Source organism: Callithrix jacchus, chromosome 3 (assembly GCF_049354715.1).
Source record: "Callithrix jacchus isolate 240 chromosome 3, calJac240_pri, whole genome shotgun sequence".
NCBI lineage: Eukaryota > Metazoa > Chordata > Mammalia > Primates > Cebidae > Callithrix > Callithrix jacchus.
Window position 1 is genome coordinate 46,088,105 of NC_133504.1, and position 26,896 is coordinate 46,115,000.

Sequence of the window (26,896 nt, forward strand, 5' to 3'; positions counted from 1 at the left end):
AAAACTTCTTAGATTTGAATTTTCTGTTTCACTATGTTTCTTACATGCTATACCTGAAACCTATGATTTTAGCCACTGAAGGATTTCTCTGTGCATATAAATATATTATCACTGACCTCTAGTTAATATGGTGTTCAGGTAAGGCAATTTTTTTTCATTGGGGTTCATACTGAAACTTTAAAGTTTTTTATTTTAGTGTGGCTTTCTTTTTTTACATCTACTATTTATGAACTTATTTATGAGATAGCTCCTGGGAATTAGTGGTGCAATCTGTGGTGCAATCTGTGCTTTTTGGGGGATGTTTAGCTCTCAGTCAGAGATAGAACTGTACACTTAGCTTCAATAACAGTATCCTTTAGCCAAGTGAACTGACATGTTGAATTTGCAAGCAGAGACCTAAAGTGTAGTTCTAATAAACAAGGGCCTCTTTTTCTTCTCATTAATGAGTCTACATCTTTCCTCACATTATTGGTACATGAGGATAGATAGCCAGAGGTGGTAAAGCACTCATTCTTCACTGCCTTGTTTAGGGTCAAAGTAATTCACATGTAAGTAATATATAGAGATTAGCTAATTATCTGAAAAAAAGAGGAAAAGTAGGGAATTTGATAGGTCTCTTTGGCTCATGTTTACTACCTATAATCAAAAGCTGGGCTAGAATATATCCTTTTTCTGTGAATGGAAAATGGTCTAAGGTAATTAAATATAGTAACTTTTTTTTTTCTACTTTGACCCAGTATTTCTGAGGACTTCTTCCCCCTATTGTGTTAGCATTTGTTTATTACCTAAAGCTCTCTGATTTTTGTCTTTGTGACTTCTGAGCTTCCAACCTGTGTAGTGCCACTGTATACTTGTAATTGCCACTTGAAATTTCTTATGAGAAGCCCTACTTTTGGGAATAGATTTTCAAAAACTATATTCCCCTGTCATCTACTACTACATTTTTTTCACATCTGAGTAAATATCACCTTCATTTACTTACTTGCTTAGACAAATCACTCATTACTTATTTTTTCCCTTACTCCACACTTAGTGTCCATCATCAAGCTCTGTTTATTTTGCCTCTAAATACATTTGTTATCAAAACTGTTTTCTGTTATCTTAACCATCACATCTGTAGTTTAAAACACGTGGAGTAATCTCTTGTCTCATTTTTTTTTCCCTACTGATGTTTTCTTTCTTTTGCATAGAATAGCCAGGGTAGTCATTCTGAAATTTAGTTTATGCTGTTCATGCATAAAAACATCCAGTTCCTTCTCATTACTCTTAGGTTAAACCTGTAATCCTTAATATCACCACAAAACTTCATTCCCTTTTACCTTATGCTCCTAGTCACAATACCCGTTTATTCATCCTAATTTGTACTCATCTTTTAGATTTCCTGTCAAGTGTCACTTTTACACAGAAGCCTTCTCTGCTTCTCATCCGTTACCCCCACCAATTACTCAGTGTAAACCTATATCAGATCTTTTTGTTATAATGTCTCATAGCACTTAATAATTGTTTGTAATTATATATTTACTTCCCTGATTATTTCCTGCCTGTTTTTTTGTGTGCTTCATAAATATAGGAATTCTATGTCTATTCATAACATATCTGTAGGGCCTGGTATATCTCCTATACATAGTAGGTACTCCGTAAATAATTATTGAATAAATGACTACTAATTACAGTCCACTCATTTGATTTCTTTTTTTCCTGATTAAAAGTAGTAAGGCTTGTTCTCTATGGAAGCAATGTGGATTATGCATGAAAAAGGCCATTGTAGAATTATTTTCAGCCTATTATTTGCAGATTTGATAGGTTAATAATAGTATGTCAAATTATTACAATTGGTTGTTTTAGGTTTTCAGTCCAAAAACATGCTGATTGTGCTTGAAATTAAGAAATAAGCCATTTGATTTATGAAATACAGGTTAGCACACTTTACATAAACATTGTAAGGCACATTGTTGGCTACATTTTTTTGAGATCTTCTCTGCTACTTAAGCTTAACTTAATTTTAAAACAGTGTGTTTTAATGTGATAGAAGGAACATGGTTTCCAAAAACATATTCAGGTCCTAGGCTCCACAACTTATTGGTTGGAAAATATTGGACAAAATTCATTGAACATCTGTCAATCTTAATTTCCCTTCTATGAAATAGATATAATGAAACTTTAATAAAACATTTATTGTAGAGAGTAAAATTATATAATGTATGTTAAAACACATTATAAATTGTGTTAGTAATTATCATTGTTGCTATTATTGTGACTACTAGTATAGAATTTGAAGGTCATGAATAGCCATGCCAGAATCTTCGAGAAATTTAATGTATATTAAAGGAAAGGGATTAGGACTGAAAGGATTATACTCATTAACAATTTGAATTTTGATTTTTTTGTTCTGAATAATACTGAGCTATGTAGACTCCAACTTAAGAAACTCAAATATAGAATTTCTGGTCTTTATTATATAGCTTTTAAAATGCATTTCTGTTATAAAATGCCAGCTGGCTTAGAATACAGATAGGAAATGCATTTTCTCATATGAACTATTATTTATTTTGTTGGTATCTTTTTAAAAAATTCAATTTTCTAGCATTTTATAAAACATGTTTTACCACAAAGCTTCAAAAATGAAATAGTTGAAAATAGCATTTGTGAAATCATCATAAGGATCTGATAACAGTGTAAACAAATGGAAACTTAGGTAATTTACCAGTTTTATTTTTTGATACAATTTTCTTTGTGTTTAAAAAGGATTTTTCATTAAGTTTTTTATTTAAGTCATGGAAACCATTTCAGCTGACTTTATAACATAAGAATAACTGCCAAGCATATATTTATCTCATGATTTCTTCTATCAAAGCAGAAAGAAGTGAATTATTGAAAAGATAAAAATAAATTTGTTTGCTTTCTGTCAGAGTTCATATCCACAGCCAACCTTGATAGAAGACCAGAATGATTTAGACAAGTTTGCTTTGGAGATTCATAACATATGCTAGCTGGACAGAATTGAGTTATCTCTGCTCTGGAGAGTAAGTTATTGTAGCAGGAGCTGACAGAGATGAAGATAACTGAGGGAAATTCAATTACCTTTTAGTGTTTTCTTTCTAATAGGATTCTTAATGTGAAAAAGATCCTTAGATGATGCGCCTCTGTTACTAGTGAGATTTGCCTTGATACCTGTTTCCAGAATACTATGAAGTATCAGTTCCAGGCCCTCATTAAGTATGAAATAGGCTGCTTACTGTTAAGGGTAGTTTTGATTGAAAGGCCTTATTTTTCCTTTACTTGATATCATCGGTAATTTTTGTAATCATTGACTAATCTTTGATTTTCTTTAGCAAAGTATAATTTTGAATGAAGTTATTATTTAATATACTGAGAGTTTTTTTTATCTTTCTTAAATGACCTTTCTGGAAGTATGTTGCAGCTTCTCACTATTTATATAATCATGCCTCTGTCTAATTATCATATGCTAGCGCTTGATAACCTTATTTAAATGCTGCTAGAATTCTCAACCTTCCATTTTCACTCTTGCTTTTTGATTCTTCCAGACTTTTTGCTAGAATGGTGTCTTTATTGTCTCACCCCTTCTATTTTTCAGTGTCAGTAGTTTGGCTTCTCTCCTCTCCTTTTCATCCCCAGTCCCAGGACATCTGGATTAAAATTGTTCTTTTCAATATCATTGCTCATCTAATTATCTATACAGTGGTCCTTTTTCCTTTTTCATCTTCCTTAGTCTCTGCAGTTTTTGACTGATGACAAACCCTTCCATTTTGAAATTCCTTTTTTGCTTGACTTTCTTGGTGTTTTTTTGATTAGTTTTTTATTTCTCATGAATCTTTTATTAGTTTTAGGTCTCATCCCATTTCTTTTGCTTTTTTAAAAGTGTAGGTCTTTCACAAGAATACTTTTTATTTTTAACTTTTCTGTGATGTTTTAATAGTCTATGTCTACCTTATCTGAAACCTTTATATTGAAGACATTAAGTATTAAAATTTTTTCAATTTATTCATTTAGTTTCTTCTATAGGTAATTTAAAATAAAAAAAATTACAAGAAGGCACATAGTGAAAAATCTCTGTCTAATCTCTTACAGGATGCCTTCCACCACCTTACCCTTATAGAAAACCACTGTTATATGAATTTTTTCAGGGTTTCTTTACGCACATACATTTATCCCTCTTTATATGAATGCTAGCATATTATAAACAATGTTTTTTGTATTTTGCTTTTTAAACTTAATATTATTTTCTGAAAATTTTTTATACTTTGATCAACAAAGTATGAATGTTTCCTCATAGAATGTGTCATGAAGCGTTGGACTTTTGTCACTTGCATAGGTTGTATAGGGTATTGTGTGGTTTTAATTTGTATTTCTCAGGGTAGTTTTAAACTACAGTTTTGGCTTTTTATGAGTGAGTTTGATGATCTTTGAACCTTTGTATTTCCCTTTCTGAGACTGTGTCCTTTGCAGCTATTCCATTGGATTGTGTCTCTTTTTTAATTGATTTTGTTTTAGAAGCTCTACGTGTATTAAGAAATCAACTCTGTGATATATGTTACAGTTTTTTGTTTTTTGTTTTTTTTTTTAACTGATTTGTTTGTTTGTTTAGTTATGATGGTCTTTATTTATTTATATATTTTTGAGACAGAGTTTTGCTTTGTCACCAGGCACCAGGCTGGTGTGCATGGCGCAATCTCGGCTCACTGCAACCTCCGCCTCCCAGGTTTAAGCAGTTCTCCTGCCTCAGCCTCCCACGTAGCTGGGACTGTAGGCGCTCACCACCATGCCCAGCTAATTTTTGTATTTTAGTAGAGACCAGGTTTCACCATGTTGGCCAGGATGGTCTCGATCTCCTGACATCGTGATCTGCCCGCCACGGCCTCCCAAAGTGCTGGGATTTTAGGCGTGAGCCACCGCACCCGGCTGCTCTGCAGAAGTTTTTGTTTGGTTGTTTGAGACAGAGTCTTACTCTGTCACCAGGCACCGGGCTGGAGTACGGTGACACGATCTCGGCTCACTGCAACCTCCGCCTCCCAGGTTCAAGCAATTCCCCTGCCACAACCTCCTGAGTAGCTGGAACTACAGGCGGGCGTTACCACGCCCAGCTAATTTTTTGTATTTTTTAGTAGAGACGGAGTTTCACCATGTTAGCCTGGATGGTCTCGATCTCTTGACCTCATGATCCGCCCGCCTCGGCTTCCCAAAGTGCTAGGATTACAGGCTTGAACTACCGTGCCGTGCCAGAAGTTTTTAAAAAATGTTTTGTTGTTGAATGTGTGGATCTTTTCTTTCACGGAAGTTGATTTTTGCTCGGTAGGTGGAAGGATCTAATACACATGTAGATTATAAAGGAATTCACATGTTTCTTCTAATTCTATGGTGTTATCGCTTTAAATTTCAATATTTAATTTTTTAGAATTTACTATGAACTCTTGAGAATCTAACCTTGATAAATTCATACAAATATAACACATTTTACATGTTTATGGGTTCTGTCTTGAGATTTTCTTGTGTAAGGGTTTGTATGACTTATATGTATCACTTTTATCACAGTCATGTAGGAGAAATAGTTAAAGGCTGACTTTTCACTACCTTTTGTTTTGTTACGGATATTACAGTAGCAATTTCTGGATTATATTCTTCTTGTACACCTTGTGAGATTTACTTGTAACCATTAAGAATGTTTTGAAATTATTGGTATCTACTCAGGGAAACAAATATTATATGTTGACTTCTTTATAAATGGATCTGTTTTATTGTAATTTCAAGATCTAATATAGGCTTGGAACGTAGGAAGCTCTCAAAGAATTGCTGAATGAATAAAGATGTCAGTAATAGAAGACATACAATAAGATTAATAAAGATTTCCATACCTAGCAAACATAAATTTAGGGAATCAGTTTTTTTACGTGAGAGGCTATATTCTTTAATATTAAGATAATGTTTTGTTAAAAATTACCTTCTGTTTATATCCTAGTAGAGACAGCAAGTAAGAAAAGTAGTAATCATTATGTTCCCTAGCATTGCTTACTGGATTGTCACTGTTTTTCTTAATGAGCATTTAATGATGTATAAAGGCAAATACTTTTTTTTTTTTTGAGACAGAGTCTTGCTCTGTCACCCAGGTTGGTGTGCAGTAGTGCAAGCTTGGCTCATTGCAATCTCCATGTCTCGGGTCTAAGTGATTCTTATGCTTCAGCCTCCTGAGTAGCTAGTAATACAGGTGCCCACTACTGTGCTTGGCTAAATTTTTTATTTCTAGTAGAGACAGCTTCACCATGTTGGCCAGGCTGCTCCTGAACTTCTGACATCAGGTTATCTACCCACCTTGGCCTCCCAAAGTGTTGGGATTGTGGGTGGGAGCCACCATGCCCTGTCGGAATTTAAATCTCTATGAAAATTATTTCTGAAATTATAATTTGATGGTTCAAATATGGACCTTATATAATACTTGAATATTTTTGAGGGTTAAAAGTTGCTTTTCGTTATTATGAGTAAAAACCTTCTAAATATCCTACAATCTACTTTCGCTTTTGCTAAAGCAATCTTTATTTTGTAGCTTTTATGAGACTTAAGATCATGAATTTAAAATATTTAATTACACGTAAGTTGTAATATTGTTTGCAGTCTGTAGTATACGATATAGAAAGCACAGATTTGGGATTTATAAGAACTAGGATTTAGGCTTCGTTCTACCAGTAATTAACTATGTTGGATAGGATACTTAATTTCTTTGTAATAATATAAGGTTCCTTAAAGGTCTTTAGTCCCAAATCTGGAGCTTATAATATTTTTATTCTAAAACATAGGTAGTAAAATAGTATTAGTTACTTGGAGTCTCACCTATGTAGTTATCTTGGTATTTCCTTTTCATCCACTTTTGTTGATGATTGAAACTAAACCTTGAATATATATTATTTCTCTTTACCTTGCTCTTTTCTACCAACTTTGTAGGTTTTTTCCTATGTGCATTTGAAATTGGTAAAGTGCAAAATGTCTTGAGCTGTGTAAAGATTAGTTGAATGACAAAGTTTTTTCACACCTTAGTCCATCTTCTCTTTTTTCTCATTACTGAATTGAATTCCCCATTTTGTTTCTCGTTAGTGTGGTTAAAATACAGTGCAAATGAAATCTTATAATACTATTTTTTCTTACTAGCTTTTAAAATAAACTCATAACTAGGAAATAGTGCAAAAGTAATTTTATGGGAACCTGCTGTTTATGCTTTCCTATTTGCCTTTTCTTCTTTATTCTCCTGCTTGATTTTCTCCTAATTTTTTTCCTATAGTTTTCTGTTTCTAGTTGGCCATCTCATCTTAAAAACCCTCAGTAAGAAGATGGATGCTCAAAATCAAGGATAACTTTTTAGAAACTAAGAATACCACTCTTTTGCCCAGGATGGTTCTACCTCAGTGATTAATGTACCCCTTTGCCTTCCCACATTCCTCCCCTGATGTATGCTTTGTGTTTATCACTTTTGTCATTTAGTGAAGAGATGGTGGATTGATATATTTCAAGTCGGCATAGCCTCATAGCAAAGTATTAGAATGTCAGTTCTCATCCTAGTATTGATATCCACTACCATGGGGGTTTTGGACATTTTAGTTAATGTCTTAATTTATATTTCTCCATCTATAGGGCAGGAACTATGAAATGCTAAGCTTGACAATATTTGCTTTATTTATACACAGTCATTCACCACATAACAATGTTTTGGTAAATGATGCACCATGTATACAATGGTGGTCCCATGAGATTTTAATGGAGCTGAAAACTCCTATTGCCTATTGACACTGTAGTTATTGTAATGTCATAGTGTAACTCATTACCTGTTTGTGGTAAGGCTGGTGGAAGCAAACCTACTGTGCTTCCTTTCGTATGAAAGTACAGCACAATTATATGATACTAAATGACTATGTATCTGGTTTATGTATTTACTGTACTATACTTATTTCAGAGTGTAATTCCTTTTACTTATTTTGAAAAAGTTAACTGTAGAACACCCTCAGGCCCATCTTTTAAAAGGTGTTCCAGAAGAAGGCATTGTCATCATAGGAGATGACAGCTCTTTGCATGTTACTGCCCCAGAGACCCTCCAGTGAGACAAGATGTGGACGTGGAAGGCAGTGATATTGATTATCTTGACCCTGGGTAGGTCTAGCCTAATGTGTCTCACTTTTTAACAAAATTTAAAAATTAGAAAAATAAAATTAAAAAATAGAATAAAGTTTATAGGCCAGGCACAGTGTAATTCCAGCACTTTGGTAAAGGTAGGAGGATTGCTTGAGTCCAGGAGTTTGAGACCAGCTTGGGCAACATAGGGAGACCTTTTCCCTACAAAAAATAAAAAAGTTAGCCCGGGGCCTAGCGGTACACCCCTGTAGTTCCAGCTACGTAGGAAGCTGAAGTGGGAGAATCACTTGAGCCAGGAAGTCGAGGCTGTAATTAGCTGTGATTGTGCCACTACATTCCAGCCTCTGTCTTGCCAGAGCAAAAAAAATAGTTATAAGGATATAAAGAAAAGAAATATTTTGTCAGAGCTGTACAGTGTGCATTTTAAGATATGTTATTACAAAACAGTCAAAAAGTTTAAAAAATTATAGAGTAAAAATGTTGTAGTAAGCAAGGATAATTTATTATTGAAGAAAATAATTTTTAATTAACTTAGCATAACCTAAGTGTGCAGGGTTTATAAAGTCTACAGTAGTGTGCGATAATATTCTAGACCTTCTCATTCATTCCCCACTTGCTCAGTGACTCACCCAATGCTACTTCCAGTCCTGCAAACTCCATTCATGTTAAGTGGCCTATACCATTTTTTTGGTTTTGTTTTACACCCATTTTTTACCATACCTTTTCTATGTTTAGGTATACAAATAGTTACCTTTGTGGTATAATTGCTTACAATATTTAATACAATAACAGCTATATATATTTGTATGGCTTCTAGGCTATATACAATCTATGGTGTTTATCCCCGTTGTTAAGCCATGCATAACTGTATATGCAAATATAAATTGTAGCTTTTCTGTTTTCTATCATTGTTATTTTCTTCACCTTAGATAAAAACAGTATCGATAACTATGAGAGAGAAAATGCAGGTTGAGTATCCCTTATCCAGAATGCTTGGGAACAGAAGTGTTTCAGATTTTAGTTTTTTTTTTTTTTTTTTTTTTTTTTTTTTGAGACGGAGTTTTGCTCTTGTTACCCAGGCTGGAGTGCATTGGCGTGATCTCGGCTCACCGCAACCTCTGCCTCCTGGGTTCAGGCAATTCTCCTGCCTCAGCTTCCTGAGTAGCTGGGATTACAGGCACGTGCCACCACGCCCAGCTAATTTTTTGTATCTTTTTAAGTAGAGACAGGGTTTCACCATGTTGACCAGGATGGTCTCAATCTCTTGACCTCGTGATCCACCCATCTCGGCCTCCCAAAGTGCTGGGATTACAGGCGTGAGCCGCTGCTCCCAGCCCCCAGATTTTAGTTTTTTAAGATTTTGGAATATTTGTATTATATTTACTGGTTGAATAGCTCTAGTTTGAAAACCTGGAAATCCAGAATGCTTCAATGAACATTTTCTTTGAGGGTCATGTTGGTGCTCAAAAAGCTTCAGATTTTGGAGCATTTTGAATTTTGGATTTTTGGATAAGGGAAACTCAACCTGTACTAGTAGAACCAACTGACAAGCATTCCAGTTCTTTTTAATATCCAAATTGCTATAGTTTGAATACCCAACCAATGAGAGACCACATGATTACTCTGCTGCAGTTTACCTTAGCTCTGACTACCTCGTCGGATAAAATTGTTTACTAATCTTTATTGTCATTCACTAAACCATGTGAAGTAAGACACCACTGCCACACCTTTACATCAGGATAATAATGATGTTTACCTGTACCTATGTTATGAGGAATAAATGGGACTTGATAAATCTAATGTAGCTATTGGTCTGAATCCATATGAAGTGTTCAATAACAGCTATTTTTTTCTTCTAAATAATCTCTGGGAATGGAATGCTTACATGTGCCAGTATATCTAGGTCTCTTATCCCTAGATCCCAGTGTATCTAGGACTCCATCAGGTTCCTATCCACACTGCTGCTGGATAGCATAGTGTCAGAGCTATGGAGGATACCTCTTCCCATCTTACAAGCAACTTTTCCAGGCAGTAGCTGTTTTTCTTTATCCTGTTGTCCAAAGCATGGACATAAAGTTCTCCTTTTCTCTTTTGTGGGCCTTGCAATGATAGAAGGTAGAAGGACATCACAATACAGAAGAGAAAAACAAAGCAGTACTAGATATTGCATCTCCTAGGCTTCGTAGGCCATGCTCTTGAACAGGCAGTTTTCTCTTGACCCTCTCTCCCCAGGCCTTCTCCCGTTGGCATGTTACAGAGGCTAGTTCAGCTTCCCCACAATGAGAACTGTTTTGACCAGACTGCTTCTAGAGTTGAGGCTCACCTGCTTCCACTCTTGGAGAAGAACCTTGGTTTTTCCTCAGTCCAATGTTACCCTTTTTGTCTTGCCTCAGGTTGATTGACCATGGTACCATCAAATTTTTTAAGGAAACTCTAACCCCAATTCATCATATATGTTCTGACTTCTACAGACCTGGACTAGGCAATAATAATATTTTTGAGTTTTCGTATCTAAAGTCTTGTGTATTTAGTCTGGAATACACTGTTTTTAGAGATTCTTCCATGATGTGTTTTACCTTGTCTTATTCTCAACTTCAGCTTTTTGAAAATGGCCAGGTTAAGAGAAGGGCCTCAATATTTTCTGCTGTTACTCTTCTTTAGGTATCTTTTGAACATCATATTCTCACCAGATAAGGCACATGTATATACATAACATATAATAAGAAGTAATTTTTGAGCTGTTTGTGAAACAAAATGACCTATCACTGGTGGGATAAAGGAAGACCACCTAAAAGTGAATTGATGAGTTTGCAAATTGGTAAGTGATGCTGCACCAGGTTAAAAAAGCAGCTATTTTACTTAGATGTTTACTATTACTATATACTATTAAAGCTTGCAAGCTAGAAAAGGCAAAGGGTTTATATTTCGGTAAAATTGTTGTTATACCTGCAGACATTGTTGGTCAAATTAAATCCAAACTGGAAGAGTGTTTTTTCATTGTCTTCTCAGTATACTCTTATAATATATATTTTGAAAACCAGACCTCTTAATGCTATTGAAAATATCTTCTAAAAAAAAGGTCTAAATATCCCTCAGAGATGTATCGAGCTTCTACTCAAGCTTTCAGTTTATGGTATCTCCTGGTTATCTTAACCATCAACCAGATCATGTACTACTGTAAAGCCTTCCTTTTCTTAATGGATTTTAAAATAAAGATCAATAAGAAACTAAGCTAATTAAAAATCTTTACAGTGTATTTTATTCAGCATTTGTTTATAATTTAGAGTTCTCTCATGTGAAGTTAGAATATTGGCTATTGTTGTTTACGGTTTATTAATACAAAGTAAAGCACTGGATATAAGATCAAGTATTTTACCATACAAAGCAAAATGGCAGTACTTGAATTGATAAAAATCGTTTCTTTCTATTTATCTTTTTACACTAATGCTGTGTGTGTGTGTGTGTGTGTGTGTGTGTGTGTCTGTGAGACAGAGTCTTGCTCTGTTGCCCAGTGATGTGATCTTGGCTCACTGCAACCTCTGCCTCCCAAGTTCAAACAATTCTCCTGCCTCAGCCTCCTGAGTAGAGTAGCTGGGACTACAGGCACCCACCACCACACCTGGCTAATTTTTGTATTTTTAGTAGAGACGGGGTTTCACTGTGTTGGCCAGGTTGGTCTCTGTCTCCTGACCTCATGATCTACTGCCTTGACCTCCTAAAGTGCTGGGATTTCAGGCGTGAGCTACCATGCCTGGCCAGTAGTGCTGTTTTAAGTGTGGTCTGCTGACCAAATTACTTGTTGGTAATCCATAAAGAGCTGAGTACAGAAATTGAGTATTTAAAACATTTTATAGCTTGAATTCTGTCAGTGTCATCAAAGACATCAGTCCTCAATGTATTTAAAAGGTATAAAAAAACAAAAACTGGCCCTTCACTACAGGTAGTTTGAGAAATGGTACTTAGAACCCAGTTAATAGTCAGGTGTGTTGTTATGAAATGATCTGTGTTGGCAATACATTTGAATGTGAATTAAAGAAATTATAGCATTATAACAATCCTCAGCTGGGAAATACAAATCCAGTTAATATTTTATGTGTTAAATGATTTATGTAAACCTTCAAGGAATAATTCTTTTATGAAGGGAATGGGTAGGAAATATGTTAGCTACCCAAGGAAAATATAAACATGTATCAGGATATTTAAAAAGAGAAGCCTCTTTATTGCATGTCTCGTTCTATTATTCCTGTCTTTGCTTTTAAAAAAAATGCATGTATTTAAGCTTGTTCTCTTTTTTGTCCTCTTTTATTTGCTATATTTTATTTTTTCTGTCCCTTTCTTCCTGGTGAACAGGCACTTAGCCTTTAATTCCTCTGTGAAACTCTCCTTGCGTTTTTTTTTTTTTAACTTTTTTGAGTCAAGGTCTCTTCTGTCACCCAGGCTGGAGTGTGTGGCACAATCTTGGCTCACTGCAGCCTCGACCTCCTGGGCTCAAGCAATCCTCCCCGCCCCCAGCTTCCCAAGTAAGTGGGACTACAGATACATGCCACCATGTGCAGCTAATTTTTTTTATTTTTTATTTTTATTTTTTATTAAAGATGGGGCTTTGCCATGTTGCCCAGTCTGGTCTTAAACTCCTGAGTGCCAGCTATTCATTTGCCTGCCTCAGCTTCCCAAAGTGCTGGGATTACAGACATGAGCCACTGTGCCCAGCCTCTCCCTGATTCTTAATAGTTCCCCTTTTCTCTCTTTCCAAATATACTGTATATAACTCTTTGAGCAGTTATCACTTGTTTATTTCTATCTCATATCGCATTTATTTTACTAAACTACTCTGAGATGCTGAAAGACAGACTATTTGTTATGTATTTTGATTACATCACAATTAAGCCTACAATAAATGTTAAGTGTTACTGTTATATGACTGACAATGTTCTAATTGTTTTATGTCTATTCTTGATCCTACTGAAAAACATACCACATCATCTCCTTTTTTATGTGAGGAAACTGAGGCACAGGGTTTCAGATAACTTTGTTTAAGCATGAATGTGTCAAAGCCAAGGGTTAAAACTCAAGTCATCTAGCTCTAGAGTTGGTGCTCTGAACTACATTATTATGATTTTTATACATAATTGCTTTTCTCTTTCTGGCTTTCATGCTGTTCTTCAACTACTTTTATTTGCATTTTTTTTTCTTTTTGGTTTTTGAGACAGAGTCTCACTCTGTGACACAGGCTGAAGTGCAGTGGCCCAATTATGGCTAACTGTAGCCTAACCTCCTGGGTTCAAGCAGTCCTCCCACCTCATTCTCCCAAGTAGCTGGGACTACAGGTGCATGCCACAACACCCAGCTGAGTTTTGCATTTTTTGAGATAGGAGTTTGCCATGTTGCCCAGGCTGGTCTTGCACTCCTGGCCTCAAGAAATCTGCTCACCTCAGCCTCTTGAAGTGCTGGGATTACAGGTGTGAGCCACTATGTCCAGCCTTGTAAGTGTAAGATTTACCTATTTGTAGTAGTAAATATATTTACTCGTAAGTAGGAAATCTTGTTAATATAACTAAAAGACCCTAGTTTTTTATGCTTTAAAAAAATCCATTGGTTAGGTAGAGTTAAAAAGTGATAGGATTTGCTTAAGATCATCTAACTCTTTTGCACATTAGCAAAAAGTAAAGTTTAAGAAATTAAAGCTTCTTAATTTTGCCTCTCTGTGTAACCATTTATATATAATATTTTGTGAAGGTATACAGCCATCCCTCTGGATCCATGGGGAATTAGTTCCAGGACTAATGCAGATCAAAAATTGGTCAAGGCCTTGTGCAGTGACTCACACTTACAATCCCAGCACTTTGGGAGACTGAGGCAGGAGGATCACTTGAGGCCAGGAGTTTCAGACTAGCCTGGCCAACATTGAGAGACCCTGTCACTACAGAAAAATATTAGCTGGGCATAGCGATGTGTGCATGTAGTACCAGTTACTCATGAGGCTGATGTGGGGGCATTGTGCGAACCTGGGAGATTGAGGCTGCAGTGAGTTGTTATGTCACTGCATTCCAGCCTGGGTGATATGTGAAACCTTGACTCTAAAACAAAATAAAACAATAAATTTGGTCGAATCTGTGGTTGTAGAACCTGAGGATACAGAGAGCTGACTCTTATTTTTGTCTCATATTATAATTATAAAATATAATTACTTGATTTCGATTTTATCCTTTGCTTACATTTTATATTATAATTTTTTTGAACACAGATACCAGTCACATTTTACTTTATTTTCCAAACAGATGAATGATGTATGTTTGAATTGTTGAAGGATTCACCTTGTCTTTTTGGAAGATGCTTAGGTACTTGTGGGTTTTATTGTTAATATGTACTCTAAAGAAATAATGAAGACAAAATATTATGGGTGGATTTGACACGCAAGTCTTCTTAGTGGTAGCTTGTTTTTACAAATATTATATATACTTCTCTTCACAGTTCTCAGAAAAAAATATAAAAGCATTTTGAAACAAGTTTATTACCGGAAGTGTAAAGCAAAAGAAAAGAAGAATGTATATTAATTTTGAAATTATTTAAAAATATTGTCTGAGGACTATAGTTGGTAAAGATAAGAACCCAGCATGTTTTATTCAGTCTATTAAAACAAGAAGAAATGCTAGAGATACTTTGATAAGTGTTCTGCCTGTTTTAACCTTGAATGCTGTTATGAGGGTGCGGGGTGGGAGGGAGGAAGGAGATGCTGCTCTATCTGTTTCATTGGCTTAGGCTTTTTCATGCTGAGAGAAATCAATAGTTTGAGTCGTTGCATGACAGAGAAATCACTTCAGAATTAAAGGTGGCTGTCATACATTGTCATTGGTTGACTTTTGTTTGCTGTTGAGATTTTTAAGCTTTCATTTTTCTGTCCTTTCGATGAGTCTTTCTGAGGTTTCTATAAATAGCTTTCTTTTCTTTTCTTTTCTTTTTTTTAAAAGATCACACTTTAAATCTAAGGTAAGGGATCAAGTACAAAGACTTCCAAAAGTGAATACTGAGAAACTTCTTCGCTTATTGTCCCTGAGGTGATTTCAATTTTAAATTATTTTCAGTGAGACAGATAATTTATAGTGTAAGTACAGTATAAATATTTTGAGGCAAATTGAGAGGTAAAGTACTACACTTAAATGTGTTTAGCAGAAGCAATGCTTGGTTAACTAAAAATGTAATAATCTTTTTGTAGCCATGTAAAAGAAAGAAGGTCCTGACATCGAATGATATACAGTTTGATTCTATTATATAAGAGTCACATCTTACTCTAAACAGTGACTGCCTCTGTAGAAAGCAACTGACCAAACAGGGAGCAAGTAGAAGAGAGACTTTTTTTTTTATGTCGTTATTCTTTGTTTTTAAAAGCAAGTATATGTTTATTTTAAATGTCTTTAAGAGAGGTTTTAAATAGAAAACTTGTGAGACCAACATACATAAACTGTTTAATTAACATTAAACATTATTAACTTAGGAAAATGGTTTATTTAAGCATTAAATTATTTGTAATTTATTTTTATTTTAAAACTTAATGAGAACTTAATTGCAAACTTAATAAAAATTTGCTTTTTACAACCTATTTCTTAAAAAATATATTACTCTGGGCTGGGCACGGTGGCTCACACCTATAATCCCAGCACTTTGCGAGGCCAAGGTGGGCGGATCATGAGGTCAGGAGATCGAGACCATCCTGGCCAACATGGTGAAACCCCATCTCTACTAAAAATACAAAAATTAGCTGGGTGAGGTGGCACACACCTGTAGGCCCAGTGATTCAGGAGGCTGAGGCAGAAGAATCTCTTGAACCTAGGGGGTGGAGGTTGCAGTGAACTGAGATTGCACCACTGCACTCTAGCCTGGTGACAGGGCGGGACTCAGTCTCAGGACAAAACAAAATAAAACCAAACCTAACTTTAGAAATAGTGTATATTTAACATTATTAATTTTTCTGTGATACTGAAACAAACAGTTTGTGAGTAGTCTTCTAGCCTTCTAATCACAACCTCTTTCTCCTCTGTTAAGGTAACCACTGTTCTGAATCCTATGATTGATATTTGTTTTTGTTTTTTCTTTCAAAACTTAAGTATGTTCTTTTAGCACTATAATTTCTTGCCTAATTTTTGACCCTTATATAAATGGAATTATAAAATATGTATTTTAATCTGGAATTTTGATTTCAACATTATGTTTCCAAAATTTAATTATTTTCTAAGAGTTTTCAATTCCATTTTCATTACTACATAGTATTCCATTATATAGAGACTGCTAGCTGTTCATTATCTCTTTGTACTGTTGATAGGCAATTGGATTATTTCCAATGTTTAGCTACTACGAATTTGTACATTAGTTCTTAAATAATCTCTTTTGTTGGGTTGTTTTTAGTGTTTAGCTATTTTGAATAATGCACTGTGAACATTTTATATGTTTGGTGCACATTGTCATGCATTTCTGTAGGGTAGAACTACTTGATTATAAAATGTTCATATTTTCACTTTTAATAAATACTGCCACACTATCTCACAAAACTCTGCTTCAGTGTAGAGTTGTTCTTGTTGGTCAGCATTCTCATTAACAATTGACTGGTGATTTTTATATTGGCATTCTGGTAGTTGTATTTTTATTTTGAATTTTTAAAAGAATTGAGTTGGCCAGCATGATGGTTCATGTCTGTAATCCCAGCACTTTGGGAGGCCGAGTTGGGAAGATCACCTGAGGTCAGGAGTTAGAGGCCAGCCTGGCCAACATGGTGAAACCCTGTCTCTACTAAAAATACAAAAAGGCTTGATGGCCTGTAATTCCAGCTACTTGGGAGGCTGAGACAGGAGAATCTCCTGAACCCAGGAGGTGGAGGTTGCAGTAAGCCGAGATCACACAACTGCACTCCAGCCTGGGAAACAAAGAGCAAAACTCCATCTCAAAAAAGAAAAAAAAAAAGAATTGAATCTATTTTTTCTACTGCTTATTATATATTATTATTTTTTTTTTACTATTGTGAACTACGTGTTGCTCTCTTACCCAGTTTCTTATTGGTTATCTGTCTCTTCTTCATTGATTTGTAGAAGATATTTACCTATTTGCTATATAAGAGCTTATTTTTTGGTATGAGTATTTTAACTGCTTTCTCTGTCTATGCCTTGTCTATTCAGTTTTTAAAAACTTCTTGCTGGGTGTGGTGGCTCATGCCTGTAATCCTAACACTTTGAGAGGCCGAGGTGAGTAGATTGCTTGCACTCAGGAGTTCAAGACTAGCTTGGTCAGCATAGTGAGACCTCATCTCTACAATAAATAGAAAAAATTACATGGGCTTGGTGATGTATGCCTCTAGTCCCAGGTACTTAGGGGATTGAGGGGGAAAGATTGCTTGAACCCAAGAGATTGAGGTTGCAGTGAGCCAAGATCCTGCCACTGCACTCCAGCCTAGGCAATAGAGTGAAGTCCTGTCTGAAAAATAAACAAACAAAAGCTTCTTAAATAAATTTTATTGAAGTATAGTTTGTATGTAATAAAATTTTAAGTACACTGTTGGAGGAATTTTGATAAAGGTTTATACCTCTGTCACCATTACAATCAAGATATAGGAAATTTCTGTCAGCCTAGAGAATTCCCTTGTGATCCACTGTGGTCAGTTCCACTCCATGTACTCATATCCAATCCCAGGCAACCAGTGATCTGATTTCTGTTAGTATAGATAGTTTTATCTGCTATAAAATTTTATATTAATGAAATCAAACAGCGGGTAGTCTAGATTATTTTGCTCAGTGTCAACTTTTTGCTATTTTTTTACATTGTTTTTTATTATTATTCTTAAGTTGAATTATTTTGTTTATCCATTCAGCTATAGGCCGATATTGGGTTGTTTTCAGTGTTTGGTTTTTATGACTAAATGTACTAGGGGCATTTTCATGCAAGTTATTTTTGTAGAAATATGTTCTTATTCCTTTTGAGGAAATACCTAGGAGTGGAATTGCTATATGCTATTGTATGTGTATGTTTAAGCTGACAAGAAATTGACAAACTATTTTCAAAAGTAGTTGATGGCTTTACAGTTCAACCAGCAAGGCAGGTATGAGAGTTCCAGTTGTTTCATGCCCTCATCAGTGCTTGGTATTGTAGCTCTTTTAAATTTCACCCTGTCTAATGGGTGTTTAGTGACAGCTTATTATGATTTTTATTTGCATTTCTCTACTGACTAGGCATCTTCTCATGTGCTTATTAGCCATTTGTGTATTTTTTGTGAAATGCCTGTTTGAATCCTCTGCTCATGATTTTTAATTAGGTTGTCTACATTCTATAAAGAATTCATTTATCAAGTATATGTATGTTAAATGTGTGGCTTACCTTTCATTTTATAAATGGTTCTTTTAAAGAGCAGGTGTTTTAAATTTTGAAAGTTAATTTTGTCAGTTTTTAAGTTCTTGTGATTTTCTTCCATGCTTTCTGTTATGCTGTCCATTCAAAGAACACTGCCTATCCCAAAGTTGTAAAAAAATTTCTGCTGTTGTGTTTTGGAAATGTTATAGTTTTAGCTTTTAGATTTATATCTTTGATCTAGTTTGAATTAAATATTTTTTTATGTTATTAGGTGAAAGAAAAGATTACGCTTTTTTTTTTCCCCTTATGTAAATAGCCAGGTGTTTCAGTACCAGTTGTTTCTTCATTTTGTCGTCTCTTTCTGCATCTAATAACCAGTGCACTTTATTTCTAGTTTTATAGTTATAGTATGGCTGGAAGGGTGTAAAGTCTTACAACTCTGTTTTCATTTTCTTTCTTTCTTTCTTTCTTTTTTTTCTTTTTCTGAGATGGAATTTTGCTGTGTCGCCCAGGCTGGAGTGTAGTGGTGTGCCCTTGGCTCATTGCAACCTTCACCTCCTGGGTTCAAGCAATTCTCTTGCCTCAGCCTCCCGAGTAGCTGGGATTACTGGTGCCTGCCACAACACCCAGCTAATTTTTCTTGGCTTGCTTAGCAGAGACAGGGTTTCACTGTGTTTACCAGGCTGGTATTGAACTCTTGACCTCATGATCACGCCTCATTACAGGCCTGAGCCACTGTGCCCAGCACAACTTTGTTTTCTAAAGCTGTTTTGCTATTATTATCTTCTGTTTTGTTTTTTCTTTCTTAGAGAATCACACTCTGTTGCCAGGCTGGAGTGCAGTGGTGTGATCTCGGCTCACTGCAACCTCCTACTCCCTGGTTCAAGCGATTCTCCTGCCTCAGCCTCCTGAGTAGTTGGGATGATAGGGATATGCCACCATGCCCAGTTAATTTTTTTTGTATTTTTAGTAGAAATGGGGTTTCATCATGTCGATCAGGATGGTCTTGATCGCCTGACCTCGTGATCCACCCACCTCCACCTCCCAAAGTGCTGGGATTATACATGTGAGCCACTGTGTCTGGCCTACCTTCTATTTTTATATATGTTTTAGAATCAGCTTTTCAGTATTTATAAAAATTGCTAGAATTTTTTTTATTAAGATTGTGTTAAATATATAAAATCAATTTTTTAAATATTGAATCTTTAAATTTATAAACTGTATATTTTGTATATATAAATTGTATATTCATTTATTTAGTTTCTTAATTTATCTTAATGTTTTATTTTTTATAGATCTGTATACATTTTACAATATAGCTAAGTATTTCATATTTTTCATGCTATTGTAAATTTTTGGAGACAAAGCCTGGGTCTCTCACCCAGGCTGGAGTTCAGTGGTACGATCTTGGCTTGTTTCAACCTCTGCCTCCTGTGCTCAAGCCATCCTCCCACCTCAGCCTCCCAACTAGCTGGGCCTACAAGTACATGCCACCTGGCTAATTTTTGTATTTTTTCGGCCGTGGGGTTTCCCCATGTTGCCCAGGCTGGTTTCCAACTCCTATGCTCAAGTGATCCTCCTGTCACAGCCTCCCTAAGTGTGAGCCATTACAGGCCTGAGCCATTATGCCCAGACTCGGTATTATTTTGTCTTAAATGTTTGGTGGAATTCACTGATATAACCATGTGGGCCTGAGATTTCTTTGTGGTAAAGTTTTAGTTGAATTCAATTTCTTTAATAGAGAATATGTCTATTAACATTTTCCATTTCTATTTTTTTTAATCTTTTGGGACTTTAAAATTATTTATTTATTTATTTATTTATTATACTTTAAGTTCTGGGATACATGTGGAGAATGTGCAGGTTTGTTACCTAGGTATACATGTGCCTTGGTGATTGGTTGTACCCATCACCCTGTCATCTACATTAGGTATTTCTCCTAATGCTATCCCTCCCCTTCTCCTCCAGCCTCCAACAGGCCCTAGTGTGTGATGTGCTCCTCCCTGTGCCCGTATGTTCTCATTGTTGAACTCCCACTTATGAATGAGAACATGCAGTGTTTGGTTTTTTATTCCTGTGTTAGTTTGCTGAGAATGATGGTTTCCAGCGTCATCTATGTCCCTGCAAAAGATATGAATGAACTTATTCTTTTTTTATGGCTGCATAGTATTTCATGGTGTATATGTGCCACATTTTCTTTATCTAGTCTAACACTGATGGGCATTTGGGTTGGTTCCACATCTTTGCTAATAGGTCTGCAATAAATATACATGTGCACATGTCTTTATAGTAGAATGATTCATAATCCTTTAGGTATATATCCAGTAACGGGATTGCTGGGTCAAATGATATTTCTAGTTCTAGATCCTTGAGGAATCACCACAGTATCTTCCACAATGGCTGAACTAATTTACACTCCCACCAACAGTGTAAAAGCATTCTTATTTCTCCACATCCTCTCTAGCATCTGTTGTCTCCTGACTTTTTAATGATTGCCATTCTAACTGACGTGCAATGTATCTCACTGTGGTTTTTATTTGCATTTCTCTAATGACCAGTGATGATGAGCATTTTTTCATATGTTTGTTGGCTGCATAAATGTCTTCTTTTGAAAAGTGTTCATATCCTTTGCCCACTTTTTGATGGGGTTGTTTTTTTCTTGTAAATTTGTTTAAGTTTCTTGTAGATTCTGGATAGTAGCCCTTTGTCAGATGGATAGATTGCAAAAATTTTTTCCCGTTCTTTAGGTTGCCTGTTCACTCTGATGGTAGTTTCTTTTGCTGTGCAGAAGCTCTTTAGTTTAATTAGATTTCATTTGTCAATTTTGGCTTTCTTTGCAGTTGCTTTTGGTGCTTTAGTCACTATGAAGTCTTTGCCCATACCTATGTCTTGAATGGTATTGGGTAGGTTTTCTTCTAGGGTTTTTATGGTTTTAGGTCTTATGTTTAAATCTTTAATCTATCTTGAGTTAATTTTTGTGTAATGTGTAAGGAAGGGGTCCAGTTTCAGTTTTCTGCATATCTCTAGCCGATTTTCCCAACACCATTTATTAAATCGGGAATCCTTTCCCCATTGCTTGTTTTTGTCAGGTTTGTCAAAGATCAGATGGTTGTAGATGTATGGTGTTATTTCTGAGGCCTCTGTTCTGTTCCATTCATCTATATATCTGTTTTGCTACCAGTATCATGCTGTTTCGGTTACTGTAGCCTTGTAGTAGTATAGTTTGAGCTCAGGTAGCATAATGCCTCCAGGTTTGTTCTTTTTGCTCGGGATTGTCTTGGCTATACAGGCTCTTTTTTGGTTTCAGATGATATTTAAAGTAGTTTTTTCTAATTCTGTGAAGAAAGTCAATGGTAGCTTGATGGGAATAGCATTGCATCTGTAAATTACTTTTGACAGTATGGCCATTTTCATGATATTGATTCTTTCTATCCCTGAGCATGGAATGTTTTTCCATTTGTTTGTGTCCTCTCTTACTTTCATGCAAAGGACGAATAGTAAAATTAGGTACAGCCATGACATCTGGAAGGAAAGATTAAATATTGTTTCTATTCATTTACATTTAAAGGGCTAAAATGGTCACTTGGCCTTTTTACTGCGAGTGACTAAATTTCTCCTAAGGAGTTTTCTCAACTTCTATATTGAGTTTCTTCATTCTAGGGTTATACATCTTAGGTTTCTTTAGCAATAATCAAGTACAATTGAATTGTTCTCAAAATGCTTATATTTTCTTTTTAGACTCAAATATTTTGTGGCCATGTTGTGTTGTTATATTATCTAGTTTATATAGCTTGGAATAGGAAAACAGAGAAGTTGATATAAAACATAAAAAATCTGCCTAAAATAAAGTTGAATAAAAGGTTTAGATCTGACTGTTTATGTTACTGATAAATAGCAATTTTTGTTAAGGTCTCTTATACCTCCACTCAAGCTTTAAATACAGGTACACATACATACACAAATATGTGTACTACAAATAAGTAATATGTATTTGATCCTAAAGTAAATATTTCTTAACTCTACTTGACTTTGAATGATATATCATACACAGAATTTATTATTGTTTTTTAAATAAGAACATCGTCAAATTAAATTATAAAACATTAAAAAAATAGTTACAAGTTCATTATTATCTATACGAAACATTCTTTTTTGGTTTTATCATTTGTTTAGGTCAGATGTGACCCTAATGTTCCACAAAGAGACAGAGATTGATAATCAGGAAAGAATAGCCCTTTAATGTGATTTATATCTATAGATTTTATGTCAGATATGAAAAGTTGCTGTTCAAATTGTAAAGAAGGATCCATTAAAGAACATTTTAAACCATTTTACCGTTTAGCTTACCTTGAGCCCTTCTTTTTAGAATTATGCCTTTTTGGGCATACTTCAATAGCTTATCAAATGTTTACAAAATATGATTTGATGTTAAATTATTATAATATTAATAAGAGATCAAAATGATAGGCTTTTTAATAATGTATTTTGGGGTACTCTTAATAGTGTTTAATATGAAGGTATGTGGTATGTCATAGCATTTTAGAAACCAATGATTTTCCAAATCTCACCAGTAGATTTGAATTTCCTCTTAGGTAGAGTTAGACAAGGGCAGATATGGACATAGTAGAGAATGCTGAAAGTTTACAGTTCTGTAAATGTCTTTCATTTTGTACTATTTGTTTTAGTTTATGGTTGGGCTACATACGAAATAACCTATAGAATGCTTCTCAGTTCTTCAGTGAATATATAAAAATATGGTAAAGCAGTTAACATTTTTGTTACAATGAAGTAATTTTCTAGTTATCTTCACTTAAACTACTGCTCTTTCATATATGTTTTTGACAGACTGAACTCTTCTGTGGTTTGCTTGGGTTAATCTTTTTAAAAAATATAGTATATGAAATTTGCTTTTAATTTCTCATCAATTAATCTAGCTCTCAGTAGGATTTATTTTCTTCACATTATTAGTTAGACTAAATAAATAGTTTGCCTTTACCAGTGTACATCTCTCAGAATTTGTACTCAGGTGCTCTCAAGTACCCTCACAGAAGTTGCCCAGAATCTTCTGACTGACAGATTGACACAATCTTAGATCTAATATAATCTCCTAATTTTGCAGATGAGGAGATTTAGACCTAAAGAGGTAAATGAGTGAATTAATCAAGACTGACAGGATATATTATTAAGGGTGATAATGTAATCTGGTTTTTGTTTTCCTTCCCAATCTTGTCATTCATATAGGTTATGATTCTTCTGACTTTTTTCTATACTCATTCTTTATTTCGGAATTATTTCAGTCTGTTACTCTTTCTACCTGTGTTTTGTACTTGGTCAAACTCTCTTGCTTTGTCCCTCCCTAAAATTGATTCATGTTTTTCTGACTTGCCTTTGCTTTAAAGGTTTCCTTTATTTTCCCCCAAGAATAACTTCTAAAATTCCTTCCTCATTAAATTCAGCTTTTCATCTCCCTATCATAGTGTTTTGCACAGACTAAGATATTTGATTCTTTATGCATGTACATATACACCATACCTTTTGGTTTGCTTTTGGTGTAAGGAACATAAAATCAATTTTTTTGGAGTTTTCTACTGGTTTACAATGAGCAGGAGTTTATTGGCTTTTATAAAAATTTTTAAAAAGCATCATAGGAAGTCTGAAGGTAGGCTAATCTTTAGAATTTGATTGATCTGGAAGTTCATTATTTCACCTGGAATGAGTTCTATTTTTCTACACTTTTCATAGTTCTGCTCTCATTTTGGCTTTATCTTCAGGTCAGCTTCCATCATGGTACAGAAAGCTTCCAACACTCCTAGAGTTGTGTGCTGCTGCTTTTATACCCTGAGAGGAAGGAGAGAACTAACTCTCCAACAAAAACTTGAACTTTGCCCTAACTGTACCAGTTTCATCAAGTGCCTTTCCCTAATCCAGTTTGTCAGTGTGTGTGTGATTATTACCCTGATTAGTTTAGGACAGTCAGGACTCCTGTTTGTTGCTTGCTGGGGTGGTGGTGGGAGTAGTGTGTGGCAGCAATCTAACAAAACTGGTACACTGTAGGAAAGGCAGGCATCCACATTGTATCTTCCATATGTAAACTAGTGATGTTTGTTCCAATATCAGGTGTATTTTACTTATCTAACAGAGGGTGTGTGTGTGTGTGTGTATTTGTTAACTTACATTTTGAAGTTAAGGGGAGGACTCCAGTAGACACTGTGAATAGAACAAAGGACCACATTTACATCTATCTTTGTTTACTTATTTTAAACAGAGCCTTAACTACAGCATCACCAACATGACATCACAAGTATCTGAATTCCAAAATAAAAAGAAATAAGCATTTTGGAAACTAGCAATTATAGTGTATCTGATTATTGACAAGTAATTCTAAGGTTTTTTTGTATATACATCTCATGGAAATTAAAATTTAATGTATATAAATCTCATGGGAATTAAAATTCAAACCAAATTGAATAAATTTGGGGTGGGACCTGAGACTCTGCCTTTTAAATAAGATCCCAGCCAATCCCAGTGCTCTTGGTACATTTTGCTAGAACTTCAAAGACAAAACTGTTTGATGTTCTAAAGGTGTTTAGAACTAGCTCAGTTTACTATTGTGAGCTGCTATTGTCTCTTTTCCTCTGCAGTGGCCTCATTACTGTCTGCCCACTTCACTTTTCTTGTCTGACTACAATTCATTCTCTAAATAGCAGCTGGATAATCATTTTAATATGTAAATTGATCACTTCACTTCGCCAAACTTACCACTGGGATCCCATTACCTTTTAATACAATCTAAACTCCCTACCCTAATACAAATGATGTAGTCCTGGCCTGCATTTTTAAAATAATTTCTTACGATTATTCTCTTTATTCACTATATCTCAAGTCCTTTGCAACTTCACTTCATGCTGTTTTTCATACTGGGGCCCTGGTTCTTACAAGACTGTCTTCTCTTCTTCTTGTTCAGGTCTCTACTTGAATGTTTACCAGTTCTGAGTGTATCTCCTGACTGACTTCAGAGAAGTAAATTATTGTAGGATGTTGTACTGAGACAGCAGATCACTAAATCTCAGTCAGTTAGGTTAATGAGAAATACGAAAGTAGATTTAAACTTTTGGCTGTTTTGACTTAGGGTAAAGATTATTCATAATGTATTTTAAAGCTTTTTTCATATTTTTTATTGTAATTTTTTTTCTATCCAAGTCACTGTGTGCCCAGTATTCTGCAGACAAACGAGAAGATGAGAAGATGTGTGATCATTTGATAAGAGCAGCAAAATATCGTGACCATGTGACAGCAACTCAACTAATCCAGAAAATTATCAACATTCTCACAGACAAGCATGGAGCCTGGGGAAATTCTGCAATGAGGTAAAAGGATACCTTTAGGATTTGGCCACTTATTTTTTGTAGATGGCCTATGTTTAGATAAATGGCTTTGGGTATGATCAAAGCCAGATGAAGAAGAGAGTAATTTAATTTTGTATTTCATCATCTCCATGAATTTAAAGTAAAAGGGAAGGAGAAAATCAGTATTGGTACAATTATGGATCTTTGTAGATATTTCAGTTTCCTCAACTACTTCCAAAATAATACTTGCTTTATCTATTTATTCCCTTTGAAATGAATTATTAAGGGAAGCAGTTAAACTATCTTAAACTATCTTACTAGCTACACTTATAGCCAAATTTATACATGTATAACATTTTGTTTTTAAAAACTATGCCCTCTTTTATTGTTTTTTTTTTTAAATAACCGTATTTTTAAAGTATAATTTTGAAAATATAAAATGTTTTTTTTTCTTATGTTGCAAATTGCAGGACTGTGATGATAAACTTGGTTAAATGACTCCTTTAAAATTTTACTCAGTAAAGCTACCTTCTTTCAAAATAGCCAAACAGGACATGCTGTTGTTGATTCTGCTTTCTAGAAACAAAATAATTAAATTGCTTTTCAAGACTAAGGAACTTGGACAAATTATAAAATTTATCCTCCATGGAATATTTTATGCTACAAATTTCAGAAGCATATGTTGACTCTTTTAAGTAATGTTAACAACAAAAAATTTTATTTCCCCATTAGAAAACATTATATTTTAATTTCTCATTTTTGTGTAACTTTTTCTAGACGACAACAAAAACAAAAATGGTAAATTACTTGTATATTATGTAGGAGTGAAATTGGCTTCCATTTGAGTTTTAATCAACTTATGTGTCTATCGGACATCAAAATCCAGTTTTAGGAATTTTCCAGGATAAAGAAAAAAGTTTTAACTTTTAGAAAAGTAAACTTCAATAATTATTCACTAATATAGAGTAAATATGTCATGTGATGTTTATTACAAAGAATATTTACATATAATGAATTATATTTCTGGGTACCTAATTTTTCATATTCAGAGGAAGAAAGGCAAGTCAGCGTCTTGAGGGCCAAAGGAACGA

General features: G+C 34.8%; 1 protein-coding gene across 6 annotated transcripts in view; it reads left to right on the top strand.

Annotated features, from left to right (window-relative positions):
• LRBA (LPS responsive beige-like anchor protein) overlaps positions 1–26,896 on the top strand; it is a 772,728-nt gene that overhangs the window by 333,749 nt on the left and 412,083 nt on the right. For all 6 annotated transcript variants that reach the window (XM_017970205.4, XM_035294467.3, XM_008992610.5 and 3 more), the window contains one exon: positions 25,660–25,826. In XM_017970205.4, the coding sequence (XP_017825694.2) occupies positions 25,660–25,826 (167 nt within the window). The remainder of the gene's footprint in view (positions 1–25,659; positions 25,827–26,896) is intronic.